The sequence below is a fragment of the Chiloscyllium plagiosum genome, unplaced genomic scaffold, assembly GCF_037043375.1.
Source record: "Chiloscyllium plagiosum isolate Xiang-an unplaced genomic scaffold, Cpla_swu_hap1 HiC_scaffold_12, whole genome shotgun sequence".
NCBI classification, from domain to species: domain Eukaryota; kingdom Metazoa; phylum Chordata; class Chondrichthyes; order Orectolobiformes; family Hemiscylliidae; genus Chiloscyllium; species Chiloscyllium plagiosum.
Genome location: NW_028270150.1, coordinates 50,082,943 through 50,097,305, shown reverse-complemented (window position 1 = coordinate 50,097,305; position 14,363 = coordinate 50,082,943). Strand labels below are relative to the sequence as shown.

Here is a 14,363-nt window from a genome sequence, read left to right as displayed (position 1 = left end):
AAGGAGCTCTTGTGCTCAGCCTTCGTGATGAAGAATTCTGTTTTTCCTCCTTCTAGTTGCCCACAAATCCAAAATCACCTTACTAACTCTTAGCTGCCCTAGCCTGAATCTATAGCTGTCTACCTTCTTCAACATCTCTCCTTTCATTCTCCCTTCTCAATAGTTCTGTCTTTGTCGTATCGAACCGAGCCATTCTTTTCCAGTGCCTCTTCTCTGCTATGTTGTTCTGTCGGATCATCCTCAAGGATAGCAGCCTGTAGTAATGGTGAGTCCACTGTGGAAAAACAACAGATGGGAGCAGCTCATGCAAATAATATAAATAATTCCCATGGCCTGGTTTCAGGCTAGCCTCTGTGCATCATTGAATAAGTGCCTAAAAATGGACAATAAACAATTTCCTTGCCAATATCCTTCTATGCCATTAGAAAATGATGTCGATAGCAATAAAAGTTGATGATGAACAGCTGCCTCTTCTGCCCATATTGATGCACTTCTGTCACTTGCCTTATTATTTCGTTGGTTTAAATGACAGATTTTTTACCTGGAAAATGCAGTTGACATGCAAGTATCGAACTGAAAGACTAACCATACATGAGGAAGCTGATAGAATAAAGAATGGTAGTACGTCTCAGCATCAGCATCTGTTGGTTGAGGAGTCATTGGATGTCTGTGGGTAGTGCTTGGAAAGAAAAGTGTTCAATAAAGATCAAATTTAGATGAAGGCATTGAGTTAATTTTCCAAAGGTGCACACAGTAGTAAGAACGTGCTCACTTCTGTCAAACATGTTTTCAGTTTCCTCTTAAAGCTTTGTGGCAGGGCATGATAACCCTATTGAGACCCAAAATTCACAGATAATGTCTCTCCTCCCTCTTTTCCATGGCTATTTCAAATTAATTATCCTATTCCATTGACTACTCGGTCAAAAATTATTTTCCCTACTCACTAGCAAATACTTTCGTAATGTTAGTCTTTGCATCAATGAAAATATTTATATTTTCCTAACTTGCCACACCTAAATCATGGTTATGGTATAATCTTTACAGCTAAGTCAAATCTTGGCCTCTACTCCTATGCAAATCCTCCTTTGCGCATTTCACCTTCTTCCATCCTTCATATATCTTATTGTAAATTCTTCTTCTGCTCCACCCACCCAAATAGAATTCCATGTTTCCCAGGAAGATGCCATTTCTTCCCTCAGTTTCTGCATTGAATGGCTTTTCATTCTCAGTAATATCAGCCTCTTCCTTAAGTTTGCTTACTCTCATCCGCCGACATTTCTGCCACCTCCAAAAAGACCCCACCACCAGGGATATATTTCCCTCCCCACCCCTTTCCACCTTCCACAAAGACCGTTCTCTCCGTGACTCCCTGGTCAGGTCCACGCCCCCCTACAACCCACCATCCCATCCTCGCACCTTCCCCTGCCACCGCAGGAACTGTAAAACCTGCGCCCACACCTCCTCCCTCACCTCCATCCAAGGCCCTAAAGGAGCCTTCCACATCCAAAGTTTTACCTGCACATCCACTAATATCATTTATTGTATCAGTTGCTCCCGATGCGGTCTCCTCTACATTGGGGAGACTGGGCGCCTCCTAGCAGAGCGCTTTAGGGAACATCTCCGGGACACCCGCACCAATCAACCACACCACCCCGTGGTCCAACATTTCAACTCCCCCTCCCACTCTGCCAAGGACAGGGAGGTCCTGGGCCTCCTTCACCGCCACTCCCTCACCACCAGACGCCTGGAGGAAGAACGTCTCATCTTCCGCCTCGGAACACTTCAACCCCAGGGCATCAATGTGGACTTCAACAGTTTCCTCATTTCCCCTTCCCCCACCTCACCCTAGTTCCAAACTTCCAGCTCAGCATTGTCTCCATGACTTGTCCGGACTTGTCCTACCTGCCTATCTCCTTTTCCACCTATCCACTCCACCCTCTCCTCCCTGACCTATCCCCCTCATCCCCTCCCCCACTCACCTATTGTACTCTATGCTACTTTCTCCCCACCCCCACCCTCCTCTAGCTTATCTCTCCACGCTTCAGGCTCTCTGCCTTTATTCCTGATGAAGGGCTTTTGTCCGAAACGTCGATTTCGCTGCTCCTTGGATGCTGCCTGAACTGCTGTGCTCTTCCAGCACCACTAATCCAGAATCTGGTTTCCAGCGTCTGCAGTCATTGTTTTTCCTCTCTTCTGAGTTAACTTTCTGCCTTTTTTCCCTAATTCTCTCCCTCCATAAATATTACACATCTACGTACACAACCATCACTTTGAAGTTGACACTTTTGTGGTATCCGTATTTATATTGTAAGTATCACTGATAAGGCCACGTCTTATCACCATAATTTGGGTTCAGTGGAGAAACTTTCCCTAAAGTCACTTATCACTGCTCTTTCAAGTTTCCAATAATCTAACCTTTAGCCAACAACTTACCATGATATTTTATACAGTTACAATTTAGTAAATTGCATCATGTCCTTGATTTTAAACCCTTGCCTTCTTTACAACTTAAAAGACTACCTTGCCCTAGTCATTCTTCTAGAATGCCCATATCCTTAAGTGCCAAATTTGTTCTGCCCTTAAAAACAACTGCTTAATCATTTGATTTGGCTTGCTGATTGTTGTGACTGAGTTACAGGGGGCCAACAGATTCTTTTCCTTGTTACATTCTCCGTTGGTCACAATTAAATTTAAATTGAAAAGACGGGTGATGTTGGCAACTTGTACATGTATATAAGACCACCTATAACTCAGTCCCAGGATCCTTAACTGACAATAAGATAGTTTATTGCAAACAAAACTTACTCCAGAAAAGATGTGAAGTTTATTAATGATTATTGACAAAATGTTTCACCTGTGCAAATATAATATATGCAAACATACAGGAACTTCAATCTGGGAAGAGTAAGAAAAAAACTTCAAGATGTTATCTTAAAATAGTGAAGTTCAGAACAAATAGCTCATGGTTTCTTCTTTAATGTTTATCTGCATCCAAAGGCACTTTGCATAAATACCCTTGGCCCTGGGATGACTTTGTAGGTCAATTATAGCTGGTTGTATTTGCATTTCTTGGGATGGTGATTGATTCAGAATTCTTCCTTTGAGAACTCTCAAGTTGAACCAAGAAAACATCCCCTTTAGGAACTTTCCACTTGTAGTGATGCATATTTTCAATTCTCAAACTTTGAAAGGGACTTCGGAGAAAAGAGAGGGAAAGGTTAGTTCAGGCAAGTTTTTCTATCACTGTCTGTGTTCAAATTCAATAACTGTGGTACATTCATAAACTGGGATATGTATCCTCTTTATGAAAATATTGTAGACTTAGTGACTCCAATCAGGCAACTTGTGTTCAATTGTAAGTACAACACTTTTGTCTGCTGCAGACAGTCTCCTTTGCTTAGCAAAGTCTTCTTTCCAAAATGTCCAGAATGTTGTAAATGTCCAGCCAATTGTGATACTCTAATATCTGAGGTAACACATCATCATAACACTACTGAAAGCATTATTAAAGTATTCTCCATGTTGATAAAAATTGTTCAGTATTTTAAGACCAACCAAGAATACAAAGACAAACCTAGCTTCTCACTATCACAAACATTTTTGTGAACGAGCACTCCCCCGTCACTCCCCAGCCCCCAGCCCTAACCACCACTCCTTGGGTCTTCCACTCCCTCCTCTCCAACCCCAACCTCACCATCAAACCGGCAGACAAGGGAGGCGCAGTGGTAGTTTGGCACACCGATCTTTACATTGCTGAGGCTAAACGCCAGCTCGCGGACACCTCCTTCGACTGCCCCCTTGACCATGACCCCACCTCCCACCACCAAACCATCATCTCCCAGACCATCCATAACTTCGTCACCTCAGGGGATCTCCCATCCACCGCCTCCAACTTCATAGTCCCACAACCCTGCACCGCCCGTTTCTACCTCCTGCCCAAAATCCACAAACCTGACTGCCCCGGCCGACCCATTGTCTCAGCCTGCTCCTGCCCCACCGAACTAATTTCTGCATAACTTGACGCGGTCCTGTCCCATTTAGTCCAAGAACTCCCCACCTACGTTCGGGGCACCACCCACGCCCTCCACCTCCTCCATGATTTTCGCTTCCCTGGCCCCCAACACCTTATCTTCAGCATGGACATCCAGTCCCTGTACACCTCCATCCCCCATCACGAAGGCCTCAAAGCCCTCCGCTTCTTCCTTTCCTGCCAAACCAACCAGTACCCTTCCACTGACACTCTCCTTCGACTGACTGAACTGGTCCTCACTCTTAACAACTTCTCCTTCCAATCCTCCCACTTCCTCCAAACCAAAGGAGTAGTCATGGGCACCTGCATGGGCCCTAGCTATGCCTGCCTCTTTGTTGGATATGTGGAACATCCGCAGCTACACTGGCACCACTCCCGACCTTTTCCTCCGCTATATTGATGACTGTATTGGCGCTACCTCATGCTCCCACGAGGAGGTTGAACAGTTCATCCACTTTACTAGCACCTTCCACCCCGACCTCAAATTTACCTGGACCGTCTCAGACTCCTCCCTCCCCTTCCTAGACCTCTCTATCTCTATCTCGGACGACCGACTCAACACGGACGTATACTATAAACCAACTGACTCCCACGGCGACCTAGGTTACACCTCTTTCCACCCTGCCCCCTGTAAAAACGCCATCCCATATTCCCAATTCTTTTGCCTTCGCCGCATGAAGGAGGACCAATTCCAATACCTAACAACCCAGATGGCTTCCTTCTTCAAAGACCGCAATTTCCCCTCAGACATGGTTGATGATGCTCTCCACCGCATCTTCTCCACTTCCCGCTCCTCCGCCCTTGAACCCCGCCCCTCCAATTGCCACCAGGACAGAACTGTAAAGGAGTGGTCAAGTTCCAACTGTAGTGTTCGTATTGATATCTGGATGAAAATGTAAATCATCCCTGAATGGCAAGAAAATGGCCATGTAAACCTCCCACATTCCACCTATAATACAAAGACACACCAACTTACCCTTGGGACATTCAATTTCTCACAGGTCAGTAAAGCAAATTAACTTTGTCTCAGCCTGCTCCTGCCCCACCGAACTAATTTCTGCATAACTTGACGCGGTCCTGTCCCCTTTAGTCCAAGAACTCCCCACCTACGTTCGGGGCACCACCCACGCCCTCCACCTCCTCCATGATTTTCGCTTCCCTGGCCCCCAACACCTTATCTTCAGCATGGACATCCAGTCCCTGTACACCTCCATCCCCCATCACGAAGGCCTCCAATATGCAGGTGGGCTGGGAAAATCAGGTTGGTAATGGATTGCAAGAAAAGCTAATTTGTGGAGCGTCTATGAGATGGCTTTTTGGAGCAGGGACCTTATCCGTGTTCAAGGATGCTGAAAAGATATCTGTTAAGGCCCCAGCTATTTCCTCTCTTGCTTCCTCAGTAACCCGGGATAGATGTCATCCGAACCTGGGGATTTATCCACCTTAATGCCTTTTAGAATACCAAACATTTCCTCCCCGCAATGTCGAATTAACTGAGAGTAATCAAGTATGTACCCTAACCTCAACATCCACCATGTCCCTCTCCTCGACACAAAGTACTCATTAAGAATATCACCCATTTTCTCTGACTCCAAGGATAACTTCCCTCCTTTGTCCTTGAGTGGGCCAACCCTTTCTCTAGTTACCCTCTTGCTCCTTATATACGAATAAAAGGCTTTGGGATTTTCCTTAACCCTGTTTGCTAAAGCTATTTCATGACCCCTTTTCATGACCTCTTAATTCCTCGTTTCAGATTGCCCCAACTTTCTCATTATTGCCATGCTGCTCATCACAGCAGAAAGTTCTGTCAATAGTTTCTGCATCTCTGTTGGAACTGTTCTGATAATGAAACCCTTCTCACTTTTCCCTCAACTTTGTATTGTTCACATCTTAATCCTAACACAGTTTGGAAGGATGCTTGACTGAGTCTGTCCAATCTCATGCCCTTCTGCACTTACCCTTTCTCACATGCTTAAATTTCTGCATGCAGTGACTTTTTTCTGGATGCTAAACAGTCCTAAATTCTCAGTGAAATGAAAATGTATGGTCAGAATTGACTTAAGAAACTTAGAAAGTTTTTTGCAAGTGCTTAAGTGTATGCTATATAATAGGCATCAATCCATTAACTGAGGGATAATATTATCCTTTCTGTTATGAACAAGCTCTGTATGAAAATACTGGCTCAGAATTTGCAACCAGCAGCAGCACAAATGTGCTCCAAGAAATCAATATGAACTCCATAAACTCCATGTACAGGCAAAAACTGTCACCCTGCCCACAACTGAAATACAACACAGCATGATCCAGCACCATTTTTGCAAGTTGTTGTCAATGGAAATGCAAGAAATCTCATTGGAAATCTCTGTGCTCCATGAGTTATACATGTCATCACCTTTGTGACGCAGTGCTATCGCAGTAATGATTTGTATGGTTTGATTGTCAATTGCATTCATTTATTTGTTTGTTTGTGATGACAGAATTGCAATGCTTATTTCTGCAACTGAAATTGTTTTGATTTGTAGTGTTTTGAAATGATTATTGTTTTTAAAAATCTAGATTTCTGTTAGCATGGTTAAGTGCAATATAAATTGCTGTTCTTCTCAGTGCTTTCATTGTAAAGTTCAGTTTAAAAAGCATTGTTTGCTTACATTTAGCACAACTTAACAGTCTAAAACTTATGGTAGTATTCACAGTGAGGCTGTTAACATCATTGTTTTTAGAATGTAAAACCTAAAGCAATTCTGGAATCCCCAAATATGAATTTAAATGTAGAAATGTAGGAGTTGCTCTCAATAATACTTTGCTCCTGCACAGACTGCATTGATGTAGTCTTTGAAAGATGAAATAATTTTTAAATCACTCATTTGTCGTGAACTTCAACAATTTAAGTAGGAAGCAAAATAAGTCTAGGTTTATTCGGAGTAATTAATCACACCCAAAATCATAGTTACTGCTGAACAAACTCTCTGACCCTAAAAAGTTAAATTTACAAGTGTAGAATTTCATTCCATCAGAGGAATGTTTAAACATTACTGTTATTTTGTTGTTTTTAATTTTGCTTTCATGTTTATGTTTCAACCCAATTTGTCCCAGTTTTTATTTTGCTTTCTGTGCAGCAATTCTTTTGCTTTCTATTTTCCTGTCAGTTAGGAATTTCTAATTTTGTTGGGTGATGAACTAATTTGCTATATTTTATAACAATTCCCCGATAGGAAACAGTTGAAATGAATGTTAGAGAAGAGGAAACCTAGGTTCTCAAGCTCACTAAATCATCTGTATTTTTAAGGGGTCAGCAGCAGGTGCGATTCCAAAATTGAAAAATCAGGTTAATGTATTTTAAGTTGATTTAAAATGCTACAAGTATTTTTGGTACTTTTTCAGGTTATTTTCAGTTCTCATGGCCTTAAATAAAACCTGAGGGAAAACTTGTGAATGTGTTTGTTTGCCTATCTAGCCATGGAGTAATTTATGGCACAGAAGGAGGATATTTGGACCATTTGAACCTTTGCAGGCATATGAAACTTTCTATCCTCTTGTTCAATTTAAGGCACTGAATAGATAAAACAATGGGCCTTAATACTCTGGTAAGAATCTTAAATGTGATAATAACAGGAATAAAATACCTGTAAGAGAAAATATTTGTGTTATATTCAACAAATATTGACTCCAACTTAACTATCAATATAAAAACAGTTTGTTCCTGGACCAACTATTTTGTGGTGTGTTATTAGTCTGGATATCAATCCTATGAGCAGTACTTTAATGTGTGTCTGGTCTCTGAAATTGTTGGTGTGAAGATTTCCCTGTATTGGCAACTCCTGGCATATTATTGAGATAATAAATTAGAAGTGCCAATGCAAATTTAAATCAAAAATATTTCAAACTGTGACCACCTTTGGTGGCCAATTATGTTTGTAGCTAAGTTAATTTGCTAGGTGAAAACCAAATATCCACACAGTAATCAACTTAGACTCCCTGCAGTATTCACATGCTTACATGAGTTTGTTCAATTCAGATAGAGCAAGGGAAATGCTGACAGGTGATTTTGGCTGTTAATATGCTTGCCTTGAATTAGCAACTGGCACAAAACCGAAGAAAGCATTCAGATGACCGTGATTCTGCACTGAAGTAAAATCTATCTGTAATACTCCTACTTAGTTACCTCAAAGAAAACAGTTAAATGTCAGGAGCCACATTCCCTTATAAAACTACTAAACAAAAGCATATGTTTAGGACAAGTGTGGAGTCTTTGTTCTTGTTATTTTTAGAGTTTGAGCATCACGTTGTATTTAGGAGAAGTGTCAAACACTGATACACTTGGATGAGAGGCTCAATTTTCATATTCGAGTAGGGTTGGACTGCTTTTGGGAATATTTAGTACACATGCTCAATTTATAAATTTTAGATTGGTGTGAGATAATTTAAGTTAAAATTGTGATTTATTCAAGTATTAAATTATTTCCACAGAAAGCTTATTGATTTGATTGATTCTTAATCTTTTAGTTATAACCACATAATGATAATTGAATGTACCATAGAAATGCTCACCAGGGCATTTAATAGTTAGTGCCTTCAAAAGCTAGTTTTTGGAATATAAGAAAACATATTGTTCCATTGTGTCCATTGCTACTGTAGTGGGGGTTAATTTGTGAATTTTAATAGACAAGAAGATAAAAAGGAATTTTACAATGGAGCAATAATAATGATTAAAAAAAACATTTTAATATTACTTCTGAGCACCTTTTATCAATACCTCCATAAATTTCAGAATTTTAATTTCCTGTCACAAATATTGCCCTGTGAAGTCTCTCAACCTTTATCAATAAGTCAAACAAAATCTTCACTCGACAACCACATTTGTCAGCTTTGTCTTTATTGATGAAATATTTATCGAATCATGTTTGCAATTACAGAATGTATAGCAGATTAATTTTATTCTTTCAGCCTATTAAGTTTACACCATTGTTTTTCCTACCAGTTACCTAATCTCATTTATTCTGTTCCTATAGCCTTTTTGTTCTTACTTTTTTAAAAGCAGCTACCTAAAAACATTGTAAAATGACTTAAGGCAGAAAATTTTAAAATCTAACAAACCTTTGTGTAAAGATAATTTTCTGAACTCTCCTTCAATTCTATTTTTGATTATATTAAAATTATACTGCCTTCACATTGTCATTCTGAATACATCTGTTATTTTATCTTCATTATATTAATATGGCTGTCAGGAGCATTTACTGCTAATGGACATTGAAGGAAATTATTTAGTATTTCCCATGATAGGTTTAGGATCCATCCTGTTTCAAATTCAACCAATTACTATATACCTTCTCTTGTTTGATTTTAAATATAGAGAGAACGTACTGTGGTGACTAAAGGATGGAAACTGTATATTTTGATATGGTATATACAACCATATGCAAAGTCAAACTGTATGAGCAGGCAGGTTAGTTTGTTTGAACAGTCAGTTAGATATCCACCCTTCTGAGGAAACCTGGATTTTTTTAGGAAAGAGCAGATTACATTGTGTCAACAGTAGGATTTTTTGAGTAAACTAGATGGCAGGTGATAGTAATCAATTAACATCTGCTTTAAGAAAAATAAAGTGCTGGAGCAATTCACGTTTGGCACCATCGGTAGAGAAACAAAAAGAGATAACATTTCAATCCTAATGAACTCCAGTTCCAAACGAGTGGGAAGAGAAGCTATTGCTAGTGATCTACAGATCAGAATGGAACCAGATGAGAAATAGTCATACAATTGGATGACCTGAGAGGTATTGAAAAAGAATGGTATTGTCAACCATGTCAGAGACTGCAGAAAGCACAGAATTTTTAATTTGATGTCCTCTCAAAGTTTTGGTTGTTAATATACTCTATTAATATATTGTGTGACACACTATCATGCAAAATGGAATACATTCAAACAGATCCAGCAACTCCAAACTGAGATTCTATGAAATGCTGTGTCCATCAGCAGCAGACCTGTAGTCAATCACAATCTGTAACCTCGTGGCCTGGCGGCATATCTTTGAATCTATCATTACCATCAAACCAAAGGATCAATCCTGGTTCATTGGAGAGTATAGGAAGCAGCTGAAAATGTATTGCTGGAAAAGCGCAGCAGGTCAGGCAGCATCCAGGGAACAGGAGAATCGACGTTTCGGGCATAAGCCCTCCTTCAGGAATGAGGCAAGTATGTCCAGCAGGCTAAGATAAAAGGTAGGGAGGAGGGACTTGGGGGAGGGGTGTCAGAAATGCGATAGGTGGAAAGAGGTCAAGGTGAGGGTGATAGGTAAGACTGGGTTGGGGGCGGAGAGGTCAGGAAGAAGATTGCAGGTTAGGAAGGTGGTGCTGAGTTCGGTGGATTTGACTGAGACAAGGTGGGGGAGGGGAAATGAGGAAACTGGTGAAATCCGAGTTCATCCCTTGTGGTTGGAGGGTTCCTAGGCGGAAGATGAGGCGCTCTTCCTCCAACCGTCGTGTTGTTGTGGTCTGGCGATGGAGGAGTCCAAAGACCTGCATATCCTTGGTGGAGTGGGAGGGGGAGTTGAAGTGTTGAGCCACAGGGTGGTTGGGTTGGTTGGTCCGGGTGTCCCAGAGGTGTTCTCTGAAACGCTCCGCAAGTAGGCGGCCTGTCTCCCCAATATAGAGGAGGCCACATCGGGTGCAGAGGATGCAATAGATGATGTGGAGGTGTAGGTGAATTTGTGGCGGATATGGAAGTTTCTTTTGGGGCCTTGGAGGGAGGTGAGGGGGGAGGTGTGGGCGCAAGTCTTGCACCTCCTGCGGTTGCAGGGGAAGGTGCTGGGAGTGGAGGTTGGGTTGGTGGGGGGTGTGGATCTGACGAGGGAGTCATGGAGGGAGTGCCCCACTGGTCCTCACCGACAGAACTCCACTGGTCCTCACCTACCACCCCACCAATCTCCATGTACAGCGTATCATCCGCCGTCATTTCCGCCACCTCCAAACGGACCCCACCGCCAAGGATACATTTCCCTCCCCTCCCCTATCAGCATTCCGTAAAGACCACTCCCTCCGTGACTCCCTCGTCAGATCCACACCCCCCACCAACCCAACCTCCACCCCCGGCACCTTCCCCTGCAACCGCAGGAGGTGCAAGACTTGCGCCCACACCTCCCCCCTCACCTCCCTCCAAGGCCCCAAAGGAAACTTCCATATCCACCACAAATTCACCACCTCCACACACATCATCTATTGCATCCTCTGCACCCGATGTGGCCTCATCTATATTGGGGAGACAGGCCGCCTACTTGCGGAGCGTTTCAGAGAACACATCTGGGACACCCGGACCAACCAACCCAACCACCCTGTGGCTCAACACTTCAACTCCCCCTCCCACTCCACTAAGGATATGCAGGTCTTTGGACTCCTCCATCGCCAGACCACAACAACACGACGGTTGAAGGAAGAGCGCCTCATCTTCCGCCTAGGAACCCTCCAACCACAAGGGATGAACTCGGATTTCACCAGTTTCCTCATTTCCCCTCCCCCCACCTTGTCTCAGTCAAATCCATCGAACTCAGCACCGCCTTCCTAACCTGCAATCTTCTTCCTGACCTCTCCACCCCCAACCCAGTCTGACCTATCACCCTCACCTTGACCTCTTTCCACCTATCGCATTTCTGACGCCCCTCCCCCAAGTCCCTCCTCCCTACCTTTTATCTTAGCCTGCTGGACACACTTGCCTCATTCCTGAAGAAGGGCTTATGCCCGAAACGTCGATTCTCCTGTTCCCTGGATGCTGCCTGACCTGCTGCGCTTTTCCAGCAACACATTTTCAGTTCTGATCTCCAGCATCTGCAGACCTCAATTTCTCCTCAAAGAGTATAGGAAGCATGCCAGGAGTAGCATCAGGCATACCTAAAAACTGTGGAAGTACAACATAAGTTCTTTGACATGCAAGTTGTCCTAAGCAGCATGTGATAAATACATCTACATGAATCCACATTCAATGGATCGTGTTTGCAGTCGTGACTATTGATGCTGCTCGGATTGGATATGTTTGTGCTAATTTTCCAAGTTTTGCTAGATTGCAGAAAGGTTCCATCAGGCTGGAAAGTAGCAAATACAATGCTCTTGTTCTAAAGGGGTAGGTCACAGAAAACAGGAAGCTATAGGCTACTTAATTTGATGTTTGTCATAGGGGAGGTGTTAGAATTGATAATTAAGGAGGTTGTAGTTGGGCACTTGGAAAATCCAAGGTAAACTGTAAGAATCAGCATTGTTTAGTGAAAAGTATATCATTTTAACCAATCTGTTAGAGTTTTTGAAAGAGTAACAAGCACGCTGGAAATAGGGGAGCCTGTAGATGTAGTGTACTTTGATTTCCAGGAAGCATTTCACAAGCTACCACATAAAAGTGGGAGTGTGTTGTAGAGGGAATGCATTAACATGGATATAAAATTATCTGGCAGAAAACAGCTTCATAAATAGGTCTTTATATGATGTATTTACTGTGGAAAAGGATATGGAAGATATAAAAAGTAGCGAAATAGATGGTGACACCTTGCAAAATGTCCATATTACAGAGGAGGAAGTGCTGGATGTCTTGAAATGCATAAAGGTGAATAAATCCCCAGGACCTGGGTGTACCCTAGAACTCTGAGAAGCTAAAGAAGTGATTGCTGGGCCTCTTGCTGAGGTATTTGTATCATCAATAGTCACAGGTGGGGTGCCGGAAGACTGGAGGTTGGCTAACGTGGTGCCACTGTTTAAGAAGGGTAGTAAGGACAAGCCAGGGAATTATAGACCAGTGAGCCTGACCTCAGTGGTGGGCAAGCTGTTGGAGGGACAGGATGTACATGTATTTGGAAAGGCAAGGACTGATTAGCGATAGTCAACATGGCTTTGTGCGTGGGAAATTATGTCTCGCAAACTTGATTGAGTTTTTTTAAGAAGTAACAAAGAGGATTGATGAGGGCAGAGCGGTAGATGTGATCTATATGGACTTCAGTAAGGCGTTTGACAATGTTCCCCATGGGAGACTGATTAGCAAGGTTAGATCTCACGGAATACAGGGAGAACTAGCCATTTGGATACAGAACTGGCTCAAAGGTAGAAGACCGAGAGTAGTGGTGGAGGGTTGTTTTCAGACTGGAGGCCTGTGACCAGTGGAGTGCCACAAGAATTGGTGCTGGTCCTCTACTTTTCATCATTTACATCAATGATTTGGATGCGAGCATAAGAGGTATAGTTAGGAAGTTGCAGATGACACCAAAATTGGAGGTGTAGTGGACAGCGAAGAAGGTTACCTCAGATTACAATAGGATCTTGATCAGATGGGCCAATCAGAAGTGGCAGATGGAGTTTAGCTCAGATAAATGCGAGGTACTGCATTTTGGGAAAGCAAATCTTAGCAGGACTTATACACTTAATGGTAAGGTCCTAGAAAGTGTTGCTGAACAAAGAGACCTTAGAGTGCAAGTTCATAGCTCCTTGAAAGTGGAGGCGCAGATAGATAGGATAGTGAAGACGGTGTTTGGTATGCTTTCTTTTATTGGTCAGAGTATTGAGTACAGGAGTTGGGAGGTCATGTTGCGGCTGTACAGTACATTGGTTACACCACTGTTGGAGTATTGCGTGCAATTCTGGTCTCCTTCCTATCGGAAAGATGTTGTGAAACTTGAAAGGGTTCAGAAAAGATTTACAAGGATGTTGCCAGGGTTGGAGGATTTGAGCTATACAGAGAAGCTGAACAGGCTGGGGCAGTTTTCCCTGGAGCGTCGGAGGCTGAGGGGTGACCTTATAGAGGTTTACAAAATGATGAGGGGCATGGGTAGGGTAAATAGACAAAGTCTTTTCCCTGGAGTCGGGGAGTCCAGAACTAGAGGGCATAGGTTTAGGGTGAGAGGGAAACGATATAAAAGAGACCTAAGGAGCAACTTTTTCACGCAGAGGATGGTATGTGTATGGAATGAGCTGCCAGAGGAAGTGGTGGATGCTGGTACAGTTGCAACATTTAAAAGGCATTTGAATGGGTATATGAATAGGAAGGGTTTGGAGGGATATGTGCTGGGTACTGGCAGGTGGGACTAGATTGGGTTGGGATATCTGGTCGGCATGGACAGGTTGGACCAAAGAGTCTGTTTCTATCCTGTACATCTCTATGACTCTATGACTGGTTGGACCGAAAGGTCTGTTTCCACGCTCTTGAGTCTATGACAGGGTATGACAAGTGGAGTCCCACAGGGGTGGAGCCTCAACTTTTTATATTTATGATTTAGATGAGAGGAGCAATGGTATGGTAATAGCTAAATTTGAAGATAACACAAAGTTGGGAAGGAAAGTGAGTTGTACAGAGAACATTCGGATAA

The 14,363-nt window shown here is 42.7% G+C and overlaps 1 protein-coding gene across 3 annotated transcripts in view; it reads left to right on the top strand.

Annotated features, from left to right (window-relative positions):
- Window positions 1-14,363, top strand: part of LOC122555175 (solute carrier family 22 member 15-like) — an 81,601-nt gene that overhangs the window by 52,555 nt on the left and 14,683 nt on the right. The window contains exon 11 of one of the 3 annotated variants that reach the window (XM_043700909.2): window positions 6,193-9,186. The exons of the other annotated variants lie outside the window; for them this stretch is intronic. Within the exon in view, the coding sequence (XP_043556844.1) occupies window positions 6,193-6,264 (72 nt within the window). The 3' untranslated portion in view covers window positions 6,265-9,186. Of the gene's footprint in view, window positions 1-6,192; window positions 9,187-14,363 lie in introns of those variants that run through there. 3 annotated transcript variants of the gene reach the window in all.